The sequence below is a fragment of the Zeus faber genome, assembly GCF_960531495.2.
Source record: "Zeus faber genome assembly, chromosome: 14".
Lineage (NCBI taxonomy): Eukaryota > Metazoa > Chordata > Actinopteri > Zeiformes > Zeidae > Zeus > Zeus faber.
This window is the reverse complement of record NC_137200.1, coordinates 6,086,865-6,103,526: the sequence shown is the minus strand read 5'-3', so window position 1 is coordinate 6,103,526 and position 16,662 is coordinate 6,086,865. Positions and strand designations below refer to the sequence as shown.

Below are 16,662 nucleotides of genomic sequence, written 5' to 3'. Positions count from 1 at the left end.
TAATAAAATATTCAAAAATAAGCCTTTATAGAGGACTCTCTGCGCTCGACTATACACAATCAGTTAACATTAATTTATGGCAAAACAAAAACACAAAATATATGTATAAATGTGTGTGTGTGTGTGTGTATATATATATATATATATATAAACATACATAAACATACATATATATACACACATACATATATACACATACATATATATACATACATATACATATACACACATACATACGTATACACACATATACATACATATACACATACATATATATACATATACACATACATATATATACATATACATACATATACACATACATATATATATACACACACACACACACACACACACACACACACACACACACACACACATATATATATATACACACATATATATGTGTATGTGTATGTATATATAACTTTATTATATACTGTATATACACTTCATATATTAGCATCACTCATTTCAAGTCTTTGTACGGCAAATTAATACAAAACAAGCCCCCTGGAGAGACAGGCAGGAAGAAAAAAAAATAAAATAAAAGTCGTATTCCAGTTCCACCCCACTGCATTGTGGGTAATTAAAACGACTCCTCATCCCGCCTCTGAACCCCGCGGCGGGGGTTAAACTACAAATATACAAATAAGCCGAAGCTTTCCAAAGCCAATGAGCAGTTTCAAGCAAACCCCTTCCAAATATGCTACAAAATGCTATTTTTATCATTTCCTTTAAAGGTTGGGACCTATAGACAAGGAATAAAGGTCAAGAAGCAGAAACAAATGCAAAAATCTGTACACACACACACACACACACACACACACAAACACACACACCTGTGTTTTGGGATGAGTCGAGGGGAACACTCTGAGCTGACAGAGTGAACGTGGAGTGTGATCCCATTAAAGCAAATTTAGCAGGTTACTTTAAGCCCAAATCCACACACCACCGTTCGTCCAGTAAAGATGTAAACAAAGGATGACGAGCAGAGCATCGCCATAAACACTGATTACCTCAAAAAAAAAAAAAAAAAAAGGCTTTTAAAGTGTGTGTGTGTGTGTGTGTGTTTGTTAATCGGATGCTTTCAACTGCCAGGGGTGTTTGGTCGGTTCGTTACAAAGAGGCGTGTTTTTTTGTTTTTTTCTGAGCTCAACGAGGTACTTGTAAGTGCTCGACGCGTGCGCACACACACACACACACACACACACACACACACACACACACACACACACACACACACACACACACACGGCACTGGTGGAGTGACAGTAAACAGTGTAAGCAGAGTTCAGATTTCATTATTATGATTTTCTTTTTTTTTTATTTGGAGTCCAGATATAAAAAAAATAATATATATATATATTCTGTATTTTTTTTTCCTGGGGAGGGGTCTTAATCGTCCAAAGTCCTGTTGTTCTGAGTCGGCTGCTAAAAAAACCTCCCTTTCTACCCGCCTAAACAAAGAAAAAAAGAAAAACCCCAATGAGCACAATTATTCATCCATTAAAAGTGTCGTCTTGTTTTGAGAGCCGACGGTCTCAATGCTTACACTCCAGACTGTAAAGCACCAGTGTCCACTCATCCATCAAAACTCTGCTCAAAGCTGAGACGCAATTCCAAAGCAAACAAAAGAATAAAAAATAAAATCAATAAAAGACTAAAAACACAGGGTTAACACAGCTCAGAGTGCAAACATGGAGGTACGCGGTGGTTCCGTTCGGGAGGATTCCCCTCTCTTCTGTCGTCATTTGTTCCTTGGTTTTGTGAATCCTCCCTCAAATGTCCTGTTTCCGGTTGGGGTCCGTTCCGTTGGGTTTAAATAATCTCTAAAAACGTCCTGTCGCATTTTAATTTTCCCCGTTTTCGTTTTCTTTTTGGCTAGTTGAAGGACAACTGTCAAATGTGAGGCGTGAAAAGATGGGGAGTCTGCGGCCCACTATATCGTCACTATATCCCACTGATGGCGCCCCCTGGAGGCCGTCCTCCGAAAGCAGGCCCGTCTTAACAGTTTTGGGATGCAGCCAGAATGTAGGGTCCTGGTCCAGGAGCCCGATGGCTGGCGTCCCCTCTCATGTCCTGCTACACCGCCGAGACCTGCTCGTCTGGAACACAGGAGGGCGAGACAGCGGTTGAACAAATCACATTCAAAATATTTACTTTTGTTGTTTCAAATTAAGACAACGCGCAGGATGCGGAGGCATTTGAGAAGATCCGGGGGGGGGGATGTCTCACCGTCGTGACGGGCCCGGCTGCACGTCATCCTGTTTATTTGATTTCAGTGTCTGCTTACGTCTCTCTCTCTCCCACTGTGGTTTCTATGTAGCGTCACAAGATGGTGGCACTGGCTAGCGTTAGCATTAGCTTCTAGGCGGCGTGATGCGAGGGACGTGAAACCAGGCAGAGATGTATTGAGTTGTGTAATATATGAGACTAGATATCCTCCGGGATTTGTCTTATTGTAACGTATGTTGTATGTATGTATATGTTGATGTATGATATGTTGACCGATGCAGTTTTCTGAACATCATGGGCTGTTCTACCGGCTTCATCATAACAACATCATACATCATAACATCATGACAACGACTGTTCCCCAACTGTTCCTTGTGTGCAAATAACTAAAGAAACATACACATACCATCCTCGCTCTCTGCCAGTCCCTGTGGTGGCAGGCAGGCGCTGGGCGGTCTGGAGAAGTGTCCCGGTGATGGGGCGTCCTGGTGCGGGTGGTGGTGGTTGTTCTGAATGTGGTGGTTTTGGTGGGGGTGGTGGTGGTGGTGGTGCTGCGGGCTGCCGGCCAGCCGTCGGGCCTCCGCGGCCGCCAGTCCCCCCACTGGGCTGTGCAGCAGCTTGCTCCTCTGCAACGCCACGCTGTAATCGGGGGGCCGGAGGTGCGGAGGCCTGGGCGGGCCCGTTGGGGTCCCGCCTCCGCCCAGTCCTCCGCCTCCACCTCCTCCTCCCCCCGCCCCGTCTGTGAAGCCCAAGTCGCCCAGAGCAAGACCCTGGTAGCCTGGAGGGGTGGGAGGAGGGGCATGATAACGCTCGTCCTTGGCGGCGGAGGTGATGCAGTACACTGGATGAGATGGTCAGTGGGTGGAGCGGTGTGTGAGTGGGGTGGGGGTGAGGGGGTGGGTTGTGGGTAGGAAGGGGAAAATAAAAGAAAAGGGGAAAAAAACGGAAAACCAAAATCAATGTGAATGTTTCATTCAAACGGCGCGGATGATCACATTGGAAAATAAACTGGAGGTGGGATGGGTGGAGGATGCAGGGAAACGTGCACACTCATCTTTGTATGAATGAGTTTGGATTATGAAGCCAGGGTGCATGTTTTCCTACAAAACCTTCTAGCTGCTTGTCCTAACACGACAGCAGTAATACTAAACGCTACAGGCCCTGTCAGACGGGAAAAACTAGACAGGAACAGATTATTTTGTAAGTGTATAAGTGTTCGATTCCATAGTTACATGTTTCCATCCAAACCAATGTTAGAAATGTCTCAGTACATAGAAAGTCAATTACCTGAGTTTCCATGGTTAGTTTCAAGGAAAATTAACTGTCTACCTAAATGTACATCACTTCTGCATTACACAGACGTGTAATACTAGGGCGAGAATACTAGGGAGAATCACAGAGAAAGTGTACCCATTACGTCCCCATTACATTTGTTAATATTACATCCAAATACATGGAGTTCCAACACCAAAAAAGAAAGAGAAAGTCTGTAGCCTCGTCCGCCATCTTGGGCGTGCTACAACTCTGTAGCGTCATTGCATCACGTCCTGCCTCCTGCTCTACCCAGGCTCCGCCCCTCGTCTAAACCAAACTGAGTATTTCCAGGTGGTGTAAACGCATCTGACAGGGACAATCTCCGGTTGTGGGCTACATGGGTGAAAGGGTAACTCCAGACAATGATTAACCGAACATTGTCCACTTCTGTGTCTAAATAATAATCAACCGCAACAGCAAATTTGTAGACTTCATAGAATATTCCTAATTCACACCAAACCGTGTGGCAGTGCTCACAAGCAAAGTGAATGAAGAATCAAACAAAGCTGTCGCTGATATTATTCTATAGCAGCCTCCGCATGCATGGTGACGCGGAAAACACAAAACAAAACCCACTCAAACCATTGCGTTCCCAGGGACTCAAACTGGCAACCCAGCCGCCTCACCTATCAGGCCTTTCTCCGTGCTCGACGTCACTGTTTTGTAGGCGGCTGGGTCTGTGCTCGACGGGCCGCCGTCCTCACGGGAGGGCGACGCGGCGCCCTCCGAGGCGTTGCGTCGCTTCACGGTGCCGTAGTTCCCTTCGTAGGCGTCGGATAGCGAGCCTGATGACGCCCAGCTCTGCCCCGACACGTCCGAGTCGGAGTCCCGGGAGCGGCGCTTGGCCGCCGCGTCCTCGCGCGCCGAGCCCACCTCGGCGATGGGGCCGGCCAGCTGCGTGTGCCGGAAGCCGCTTAGGTGGGTGTGGCTCAGGGGGTGGGCGTGGTCCCAGGGCCGGCAGGACGACGGCGGCAGGCTCTGGAAGGAGTCGTGGGAGTTGGACGAGCACGACGTCCAGCTGCCGCGCCCGCTGTCCCCCACCGAGTCCAGGGAGGCGTGGTCCGGCGTCAGCTCCTCCACAGAGGCGGAGGAGGCGAAGGTGGAGGAGGCGCGCAACACGCAGCTACGAGCCACCGCCGACGAGGAAGAGGAGGAGCTGGGCGAAGAAGAAAGAGAAGAAGGAATATGAGTAACTTCTGAATGTTGCATCCAATTGTATGAAGAATAAGAGAGAAGTTATATACACACACTATGAATCAAGCAGTTCTCAACATGGGGTCTGGGGACCATCATGGGTACTTCAAGAGGTTCCAGGGGGTCCGCAGCAAAATGATTAGCGGTTCAACTACACCTTGAAATCACGGACCGTGAATTCTGCCTCCTTCCACGTAATTGACAATTTGCCCTGAATAAATGTAAGTGCTGAAGTGCTATGGTGCTAAAGCGGAGCTGGAGTCAGCAGCAGGAAGTCCTGACCAACGTGTCACGACATGTGCACATCATGCATATGCGACAGTTGTTCTCTTTTCCGTCAATAGAAGGAGCCGTGGTCTTGTCCACGCATGAATCTGGCATTCTATTGGCAAATGTATATAAATTATACTGTCAGGTGTATGTTAAGCTTGTCTCAGTGGGTCTTTTAACAATGGGGCCATTGGATGTAAACATAAAACACCAGGTACCGGAAGAAAAATCTGTTTAAAATCTGTGAAATCTGTTATAGTTGAGAATCTAGGTCCGTAAAAATTTAGCAACATTTTGCGTGAATTTGGTAGGGCCCGGCTAATGAGTATAGCAGTACAGTGGTTCCTTACGACTTACGACTGCATCTACTTACGACTAAACCAAGATACAAGTGGCGATAGTTGGAAAATTAGTATCGACTTGCGACCGACTGCTCCAAGATATGGAAATTTGCAGTTGGTGCGTCGGCGGCCAGTCAGCAGTCAGTCAGCAGTCAGTCAGCAGTCAGTCAGCCGTAAGTCAGCGGGCGACCTACATGGTGTGTGCACGTAGTTCGTGGCTTACCGATATTTTTTCATATTTACTGTGTTTGTGCTGTGTATTTTGTTTATTTTCACCCTTCATGATGAGTCCTAAGAAGAAGGATGATGGGAAAAAGAAAAAGACAATGACTCCCTTTGAAACTAAGAAGGAAATCATACAAAAATATGAGCGGGGGGTATATGGGAAAAATTGCTTCGACATACGACTATTTTAACATACGACCGTTCTTATAGAACGAATTACAGTCGTAAGTCGAGGCGCCACTGTATATGAAAAATGTTGGGAATCGCTGTTATAAAGCACGACTAATTTTGGTGAAACGCCATCAAATCCTTTGGCATGAGGGAACTGTTAGCAGGTCAAAGGTCACAGCAGCATACACATCTTAACTCTTAACAACCTAAACCTTGAGGCTCAATATGTTTTACTAATTCCACCCTCTGATTTGGCCGGCCTCCGGGTGTGTCGGGTGATAAAACATCAAAATGAAAAGGCTTCTCTGCTTTTCTCTTTGGTTTGCGTTTCATAAACTGCTTGGATACGCTGCTGCAGTTTTACTGGACAAACAAGCCACTCAATGAAAGACGGGCATATTTCATAAAAAAGCCTGATGGATTAGTGCTAAAAAATAAAAATAAAATAAAAAAATCCTGCCAAGGTAATATAGCAGCACAGGACCAGTAAGATTATTGCATCCGGTGATGTTTTTATGGGCTCCTCTTTATGAGGGAAACTGAGCCAGTCACACAGGAACAATAACGCTCAACAAACATTAGACACTGAAGTTTCACTGAAGTCTGTTGTTTATTTGGCAAGGTTGAGAAGCAGCCTCTCTGAACTATATATATATATATATATATATATATATATATATATATATATATATATATATATATATATATATATATATATATATATATCCCCCCACAAGGCAGGTGGTTTGCAGTATGGCAGGAGGCATCATCCTGCTGACAGAAGCCACTGCCATCAGAGAATACCATTGCCATGAAGGGGTGTACTTGGTCAGCAACAATATTTAGGTAGGTGGTACGTGTCAAAGTAACATCCACATGAATGCCAGGACCCAAGGTTTCCCAGTACAACATTGCCCAGAGCATCACACTGCCTCTGCCGGCTTGTCTTCTTCCCATAGTGCATCCTGGTGCCCCTTTTCCCCAGGTTGACAACACACACACACACCCGACCATCCACATGATGTAGAAGAAAAGGTGATTCATCAGACCAGGGCAACTTCTTCCATTGCTCCATGGTCCTGTTCTGACAATCACGTGGCCTTTGGAGGCACTTTTGCATGGGCACACTGACTGGTCTGCGTCTACCCAGCCCCATACACAGCAAGCTGTGATTCACTGTGTGTTCTGACAGTTTTCTATCATAGCCAACATGAACTTTTTCAGCAATTTGTGCTACAGTAGCTCTTCTTCGAACCAGACGGGCTAGACTTCGCGTCAATGAGCCTTGGGCGGCCGTGACCCTGTTAGCAGTTCACCGGCCGTCCTTCCTTGGAATACTTTTGGTAGGTAGTAACCCCTGTATACCAGAAACACCCCAAAAGACCTGCTGTTTTGGAGATGCTCTGACCCATTTGTCTAGCCATCACAATTTGTCCTTGTCAAAGTGGCTCAGATCCTTACGCTTGACCTTTTTTCCTGCTTCCAACACAATAACTACAAGAACTGACTGTTCACTTGCTGCCTCATATATCCCACCCCTTGACAGGCGCATTGGAACTGGATGAGCAATGTTATTCACTTCACCTCTCAGTGGTTTTAATGTTGTGGCTGATTGGTGTATGAACACAAACAAACACCAGACAAAACAACACAAATAGATTCATTCCCGAATTCCAGTGGCAGAGAGAAGGGGAAAAAACATGCAATGTTCATAAAAAAACCCAATTGAGTCATTCCTGCGGTCTGAATTTAAATAAGAGGACATAATGGGCATCCAGCTAGGGGAGGAAGACTGTGTGTGTGTGTGTGTGTGTGTGTGTGTGTGTGTGTGTGTGTGTGTGTGTGTGTTGTGTGTGTGTGTGTGTGTGTGTGTGTGTGTGTGTGTGTGTGTGTATTTGTGGGGCTGTTGCAGTCATACGAAGCCATGTTTCCTACAGTTTTTTCTGCAACTGCACACTATTTACAATGAAATATTATATTCCCACTGCACTATACCACTATCCTTTGGTATAATGCGGTGGGATAGAACTGGGCTTATTATTATGATTATTGATGCACCAATCGCAAACAATTCATTTGTAGTGAACAAAACGTTATAAGAGGAGAGTCACTCGGTCAAAAGAGTGGGCAAGCAAGTTAAATCTCTACTCAGAAACTGAAAATGATTACTGAGGGCTAAACTGAGGTCAAAGGTCTCGCCTCTTCTGACTCTTCTATCCTTCACCGGAAGTTCTCCCTCACTCACCGTGCGTTACACCAACTGAATCAAATGAACGAGAAGATGAAGAGTCCAAAATTTGAATGACTCCTTCTACTGAGAGACTCGTCAAGAACCGAATCTCAAAAAAGGATTAAACCTACAAATCACGAGTTCTCGTTTCCAGTGTGAAACTTGTTCTGACTGGAACCTATGAATTAGTGCAGCCTTTAGCCTATTAGTGCAACACAAGGGCAGTGGTGATGGGGGGGGCTGCGTCACCGTTTACCTTGTGATCGCCTGGTTGCCGTTGCCACGCTGCGGCGCCACGCTGCTCTCAGGGACGGCGACGTGAGTGACGGCAGCTGCGGAGGCGGTCGTCGTGGTAACGGCCGCATGGGGTGTAGAGGCAGGGGCGCAGGTCCTGCTGCTGCTGCTGTGGTACCTGTCCTCCGGCAGGGGGGCCGGCATGGAGTCAACGGAGCAGATGCTGGAGCGGGAGGAAATCTCGCTGTGGCTGGAGTCGGACAGGCTGTCGGCCTTGCCGGCGGGGAGGAGGGCGTAGCCTGCGCAGAGGGAGAGGAGAAGGGGGCGTCACTGTTTGATATCTGAATACAGAATTCTGCCACCTGCATCGTGTTCACTGAAACTCAGGCCCTGTTTTCACCTTTTAAAATGTGACCTGGGTGACCACACCCAAGATGCATTGAGGACACGCTGAGGTCTGATCACACAGGAAAACATTGTGAATTTGAACAAAGTTAATTGCTTAGCAACCTCAGAATATTTATGTGTACTTTAGCAACAATTGTCAACTTATTTTCTGTTTAAATTCTGTTCTGCTATTTGTGTACACCAATCAGCCACAACATTAACACCACCTCTAAAAAACACTAATATTGTGTAGCTCCCCCTTGTGCCGCCAAAACACCCATGGAGGCATGGGCTCCACAAGACCTCTGAAGGTGTCCTGTGGTATCTGGCACCAAGGAGTTAGCAGCAGATCTTTAAAGTCCTGGAATTTGTGAGTTGGGGTGTCCATGAATCGGGATTGTTGTTCCAGCACATCCCAATGATGCTGCATCGGATCGGACCCTAACCCCGACCATCCACATGATGTAGAAGAAAAACGTGATTCATCAGATCAGGCCACCTTCTTCCATAGCTCCATGGTCCAGTTCTGACGCTAACAGGCCCATTGTAGGTGCTTTCGGCACTGGACAGGGGTCAGCATGGGCATGGGACCCACCGGTCTGCTGCTACGCAGCCTCATTGGCAGCAAGCTGCGATGCACTGTGTGTTCTGACACTTTTCCATCATAGCCAGCGTTAAAATTTTCAGCAAATTTTGCTACAGTATCTCTTCTGTGGGATCGAACCAGATGGGCTGGACTTTGCTCCACACGCGAAACAATGAGCCCCTGGTCGCCTATGACCCTGTTGCTGGATCACTGGTTGTCCTTCCTTGGAATACTTTTGGTAGGTACTAACGACTGTACACCGGGAACACCCCACAAGACCTGCCCTTTTGGAGATGCTCTGACCCAGTCGTCTAGCCATCACAATTTGGTCCTTGTCAAAGTGGCTCAGATCCTTACGCTTGCCCATTTTTCCTGCTTCCAACACAACTTCAAGACCTGACTGTTCACTTGCTGCTTCATATATCCCACCCCTTGACAGGTGCCATTGGAACAAACTTGTTATTCACTTCACCTGTCAGTGGTTTTAATGTTGTGGCTGATCGGTGTACAGTGTCAAAGACCCTCACCAGCGCATGTGGAGTTGGCGCGCTTGTAGGTGTGTACAAGTCAGCGCGGTCACAAAATCTGTGTCCCTGGCTGCAAGGAAGGAACGCCTTACTACGCTCAACTACATAGCTGTATGGCCACAGCTCTCACAATTTCACCCCCAAAAATGTAAAGCAGCATAGATTTGTGAGAAAATAAATAAGCTAAGATTTGTAAAAAATAAAATAAAATACACAACTTTTTCAATTAGAGGAAGGGCCCTGGTCCACAACTGATCAACAAGACGACTGTGGAGACGCATTCCTAATTCTTAACCTGCTTTACATTTACCTAGACTTACCTTAACCTACAATTACACACATAGACACAACAACTTAACCTACATTTACCTACACTTACCTTACATGAACCAACTCTTACCTTAACCTACACTGGTGGTGGAGCATATGCCCATTTGAGCGCATTGCACTTTGAATAAGCAAAACATGGTTTTATTTCAAAACTTCGAACACTGGTCATGGTCATGAAACACATGCAGGTGAAGTCTGAGTCATGGACGTACAGAGCATTCTGTGTTACAGAACATCATTTACGTTGAAGCTCTGCAGTTTGGCTGTGACTGGTGTCGAGTACAGAAACTCTGAATAATAGAGAAACCCAGTCCCATTGTCAACAGTGTAGTGAAATCACGTTCCCTGAATGTAGATCGACAACAATACTGAACCACGTAACACAAAGCCAACAGTAAATAACTAGACTGTAACAGGTATTTTTCACTTGAAATGCCATTTTCAATTCCAATTTGGAAAATCTACATGTTTTACACGAGACGAACAAACAAAAACAGAACTGGGTCTTCTCCCTGTGTGGTGGCATTAGCCACACGGGGGGTTCTAGGTAAGATTTATGTTGTTGCATGCAGTCTCTCCACTGAGAACCGAAACTTTCTCATGAACAAAGAACCTTTGCGAGCGAAGAACTGGAAATGTGGAAAAGAACAATGTCGGCCTGTTGTTGATACAAAGTCAGACAAAAGCTGCTCCTCGTCTCTCTCTTTTGGAAATACAACTCTCTCTCTCTCTCCCTTTTGCTTTCATGAGTCTCTCAGAGAATGATAAGCATCTGAGTGAGCTGCCGTTGCTGAAAACAAAAGAAAAGGAAAGCAACCGCTTCTAAAAAATATAGTGTAACTAAGATTTGCCTTTCTTTCATTTGTTTTGTTTGTATTGAACAGAACTTGTTCACTAGTTGAGTTTTCTCTCCTTCCTCTGCCTCACCGAGACTTGCCCCTGCAGAGCCAGAGGAAGGGGTTGGGACTGACCGACCTCCTGGGTCTCTGCTGTCCTGGATCCTGTCCCTGATCCTGGGCTGAGGAGGGAGGTATCTCGCACTCCTCTCCCTCCTCTCCCCCTTCTCCCCCTTCTCCCTCCTGTCCCTCCCCAGCTCTGAGACAGACCCCGAACAAAGTCGACCTTTCCCCGGATACACTTCTTTCTCTCAGTTTCCTGAAAGGCGCCCTTAGGCGGGGGGGCCTCCAGCGGGGTCCGATGGCAGGGGGGCTCCCCGACACGGCTCCCAGGGAGGGACGGGACTGATCTTGGGGAAGACGCAGGGGGGCCGGGGGACTTATCCCTGCTCTGTCGCCCGGATCTCCAGGGGCACCCGGGTGCTTCTGCTGCCTCCCTTCACCTTCTCCAACCTTACTCATCTGCCTCCCTCTCTCCTTCCCTTTCTCTTCCTCCTCCTCTTCCTCCTCTGCCCTGCCTTCCTCTCGGCTGCTCTGCTGGGTCATCAGTAGGAACTTCTTGTGGAGGAGCGCCCCACCTATGCCATAGCTGCGCAGGCTGACGGTGCCGGCCTTGGTGCTGGCGTCGCTGGTCAGCGAAGAGGAAGAGCCCGACAGGTTCAGCTGGCTGGAGTTGTGGGACTTGGCCACGCCCCCTCCTAGGGGAGAAGGAAAGGGAACAAGGGAGGAGAAAGGAAAAAGAATCCTGCTATTAATCATTTTGCAGTTTTTTCATGACTTACTGTACAGCAGCAGCTGGGTCGGGGTACATGGAAAAAATAACTATAACGTTATAATCCCTAATGGCCATTATTCGTTGTTCATTAAGCTGTTCTTTTGTGTTTTTTCCCCTGCTGATGGAGGGTTTGGGGTCAGGTTTACCATCTAATTCTCTCCCTATAAATGCAGACTTGCAAAGCCCCTTTGAGACCCTCACCTCGGTTAAATGATCGATAAATAAACTTGACTTGGCCATAACTTGACTTGATTCATTAACTGCGAGCCAGACGGTAAGGCCAAAGAGCGGAGCACCTGGCTTTGTTTGCATCGCTGTTTTCATAAAAGTACAGTGCGGTACAACTAAGAAGACAATAACTTCAACGCTGAGTGAATGTGTTTCAGACCTTTGCGCGGGGAGCCCTGCGGGGACACGGTGGGGCTGGAGTGCAGGGACGACATTGTGGACACGGTGTCATCTGACGGCCTCTTGGCGCTCCACTCCTCCGCGGTGCTGACGGGAGGTTTCTTCACCACCTGGGGGGAGCTGGAGTCTACGGGGACGGTGGCAGAAGGAGAGGAGAAAAACAAGCAGACTTAATTAACCTGGGAGTTTGGAACACGCCCATCAGAATACTTAAGGGTAAAAAACAACTGCCATCTTCTCTGGAAAGAAGTTGTTTTTCTTAGACTTTGATTGCGACCTGACAGTCAAATAATTAACTCTGCTGAGCTTGTTGTGCTGAATTTATTTATTTTTTTGAAGTAATAACATGCAGATACAGAAATACTCAGGGTTCTGCTTTGCTCTGTATTTGTTCTTCCTTTTAATGTGTACTGGGAGAAATACAGGGAAAAATACAATGAAAATCTTGCCAATAAGGACAACTTAACTAAGAGACTACGCACACACAAAACAGCAGCAAAATAAGATCCATATTCTGGGTGTAACTGATGCACACAGGGACAGTTTACTCGCTGGGGTTTACTTCATTACCATGGGCACAGTCTACTCACTGGGGTTTACTCGGTGAAGTCAGGCATGGTCTACACACTGGGGTCTACTTGGTGAACACGGGCACAGTCTACTGAGTTGGGTTTACTTGGTGAACACGGGCGTGGTCTACACACTTGGGTTCACTTGGTGAACACGGGCGTGGTCTACACCAGGGTTTGCACCAACGTTTACAAACAACCAACGTTTATATTATCGGACCACAGTGCTCAAAATGTTCACTGACAGGGCTCTTTTTGTTTTATTAAATTAGGAAACAGAGTAAATTAAATAAATGTACAATAAAAACACTGTTTTTATTTATAGAAAAGATCGCCATTATCTCTCAGCAGAGCAGGCTGCTACGCTGCTCTAATTGTGCAGCGGAGTGGCAATCGCATCTGAAAAGATTCCCGCCAGCCTTCTCACAGCCCAGTGGCAAATGCCCCGCGGCACGATGGTTGGGAACCTCTGGTCTGCACACTGGGGTTTACTTATGAACACAGGCACAGTCTACTTCCTGGCCTTTGCTCACTTACCACGGACAGTCTACTCACTATGGTTTACTTGGTGAAGATGGGCATGGTCTGCACACTGGGGCTTACTTGGTGAACATGGGCATGGTCTACTTACTGGGTGCACCTATGTCCTTGCTCTTCTTGCGCAGCGGGTACAGGGGCACCTGGACCTGGAGGACCTGGGACACCCGGTTCTGGGCCTTCACCGATGGCAGAGCCGACCGTAGAGAAACCGGAGACATGTCAGACTTGGTGGACCTCCTCTCACTCAGGTTCTTGGACACTGCAGGAGAGCAGTTAGGGGTCAGTGTTGTATTGGGCTTGGATTTTGCGGGCATTATACAGGAAGGGGACATGGGGACTACAAATAATTAGAATTCATTATAAGCTATACTAAAAAGGCAGAGTTAAAAAATAGCCATGCAAATAACTTTGATCTGAAATACATGAATAAATGACATAATCTAAGACAAAACAAACCAAACAGAAAATAAAGTGGTTGTATTAAAATGAATAAAACCAGAAAACCAGGAGAGGGATGGACAGAGATAGAAAGAGAGAAGTCGAGAGAGAGAGTAGGAGTGAGAGGGTCCAGAGGTGGACTTCATTGTCCAGAGGGGTAAATGTGCTACGAGACCTGGTTGGCATATAATAGGTTATTTGGGAAATCTGGTTGATTTAATAACATGTAGAATAATTATGTGGGGATTGAATCTGTTGGAAAGCAATAAGGGATGTGTTGATGTGTGTCCATGTGTTTAAAATGTTTAACTGTGTCTTACTATTTCAAACCCAAGTAACACATAGCATCCTTTATTAGAGAGTGGGAGGGATACATTTTATAAACTCAGTCTCAATGTTAAAAAGGTGTTGGTTTCTGAGGCTACTCCAGAGATGAGATGCGAACAGATATCCAAATGTGGCTCCACCTCCCAATTCTGCTTCAGAATAATCAAAAGGCAGTGCCTTGGATAATTACCAATAAATCATGGAAAGCTCCCATCTCTACGACGGCCTAAATCTAAAGATGATATTAAGGTTTCCAAAGGAAAATAAAGAAAAATGGGGATTTCTGATGCTGTTGCATTTAATTACACAAAAAATGGAGGGATAATTAATGTATAGATCTATATATGAACTGCTTAAATCAGGATTTCTGTAGAGGAAAAAAAAAGTTTTTTCATGATTTGATGCATTTCACCTTAAAATCACTTGATGTCAGTAGAGAAGCACAACAGATGCGGTTACTATGACGACACTGGAGGGTTACACTGGAGCAGATGCTCTGTGTTTTTTCCCCCCTTCAATGTCAAACACCTTTACCAACGACTAAATTACAAAGCTAAATCACGACATTAACATTAAACATTAACAATTTAGTTCAACAGTAAAGTTACTCCAAAAAAATGAAGAGGCTAAAACTGATGCTAAAATGCTCCCAACATATGTAAAATCACGCAATTATGAAAAATATAAACTGTGACAATATTCACTGTCAATCGATGAGTTAAATAGCTTTTAATCTCCGCGTTTCTTACTCCTGTCTTTTTCCATCCCTATTTTTGTTTCTTGCTAATTATTTTCCCATGTTTTCTTCTGTCTATCCTTGTGCCTATCTTTTACACTACCTTTTTGAACGTCGATTTTATCTCATGTTTTCTACTTGTAAAGCGTCTTTAAGTGCCAAAAAAGCCCAAACAAAATCATTGTTATGCTGCAGTAGCCCTTTTCCCCTCAATTGAACTTCAATTACACAATTTTGAAAGAGTAACGGGTAAAATATACGGAAATTTATACTTGACAACTGTCGAATAAACTTGAAAACATGCTGTTGACAAAGTTGAAGCTAATTTGCGCACAAGAAAAAAGCTTCAACTTTAAAACGGACTGAAACAGGAAAGACTTCAAACACTCCAGAATCAAATTGGCTGAGAGCGTCTCCCGACAAGCGATGCAATTCTCTGGCAGCAAAACCTAAACAGGAACACCTAACAGAGCTCTGCCTTCACAATGCACTGATGTCCCTTTCTTTGATTTATTTTTGTTTTTTCACTCACGGGTGGTGTAGGCTGGCTCGCACTGCAGCGACATGAGCTGGTGCTTCTCCTCATCCGACTCCACACTCAGGTTGGACAGGTACTGCTTCACCTTGCGCGCCATCTGCGCGTCCTCGTACAGCTTCTTGGCATTGAGCAGCGAGCTGCGACGCACGCGCTTCTTGTGGCCGCCGCCCTGGACGTCCAGCATGTTGGAGTTGGTGCTTCCCTGGCTCAGAGACCTGGTGGGGGGGTTGAATAGGGAGAGGCGGGTGGAGAGATAAAGGTGGAGAAAGGGAGTGTGAAGACAGGGGAAAATGGGAGGAAGAGGGGTGGAAAAATGGATGGAGAGAGGGTGAGAGAAAGAAAGAAAGAAAGGGGGGGGGAAAGAAAGAGAGGTGTGAGAAAGTGAGTGGGAAAACCGGATAGGGGAAGTTGGGTGGATAGAGACAAGTATGGAGAGATTTAGAAATAGTACGACTAAGACAGTTTCTTAAGGCTCCAACAACATTCTAGCACCACTGTCTCCTACAGCTCAGAGTGTCTGTGTGTGTGTGTGTGTGTGTGTGTGTGTGGGTGTGTGTGTCAGAAGATTCATGCTTACAACAGAACAAAACGAACCAAGCATTTTTCTGGGTGGAGGGAAGGGGGTTAAAAAGGTTTGATACGAGGAATATTATGATGGCGAATGCATGAAACAAATGAATGAAACAAACAAAGAAACCGCAGTGGACCCATTATTTCAAGCTACTATTTTGAGCAACATCTGACTCACACACACACACACACACACACACACACACACACACACACACACACACACACACACACACACACACACACACACACACACACACACACACACACACACACACACACACACACACACACACACGACATTGAAACAAATGAGGGTCAAAGGGTTAACAGGTAAATGGTGAATGAATGGTAAATTCAGCGAGGGGTACGGGCTCTGAAAATGGAACGGGGTTTGTTGGACATGCAGCTTCCGGGGGGGGGGGGGGGGGTTTGCAGGATGACATGATGGAAGGAAGGGGGGATGCACGGGAGGGGTGGGTGGATGCATGAACCAGATTAGTCCAGAGCAAACCGGAAGGAACTGGCACCCCCAGGTAAACAAACTTACCCTAAACTCTTCCACCTCTTCTTCCTGCAAGCGAGAGGCGTGAAGATCGAAGCGTGATTTAGAGACAGGTAAAGGTGTCAGGTTGAATGGGGGACGGGGGGGCGGACAAGACTATGTAGAGGCCACATGACCACAGAGGAACAGGACATGACAGGATGTAGGACACTGGACAACTCCACATATTCGTGGTGTGATTTGGTTTGTTTCTTTTGCATCTCTGTGTATATATTGTGTGTTTTTAACAGTGGCCTCATATGAAACTTTGGGG

General features: G+C 46.1%; 1 protein-coding gene across 1 annotated transcript in view; it reads right to left on the bottom strand.

Moving 5' to 3' along the window:
- Positions 1-1,795: 1,795 nt before the first annotated feature.
- The window catches only part of rapgef6 (Rap guanine nucleotide exchange factor (GEF) 6), a 142,756-nt gene continuing 127,889 nt past the window's right edge, over positions 1,796-16,662 (bottom strand). Inside the window, 10 exon segments of the mRNA XM_080014441.1 lie at positions 1,796-2,108; positions 2,645-3,079; positions 4,179-4,708; positions 8,281-8,301; positions 8,303-8,516; positions 11,522-11,641; positions 12,107-12,253; positions 13,327-13,494; positions 15,269-15,489; positions 16,395-16,418. Of these exon segments, the coding sequence (XP_079870567.1) occupies positions 2,086-2,108; positions 2,645-3,079; positions 4,179-4,708; positions 8,281-8,301; positions 8,303-8,516; positions 11,522-11,641; positions 12,107-12,253; positions 13,327-13,494; positions 15,269-15,489; positions 16,395-16,418 (1,903 nt within the window). The 3' untranslated portion in view covers positions 1,796-2,085.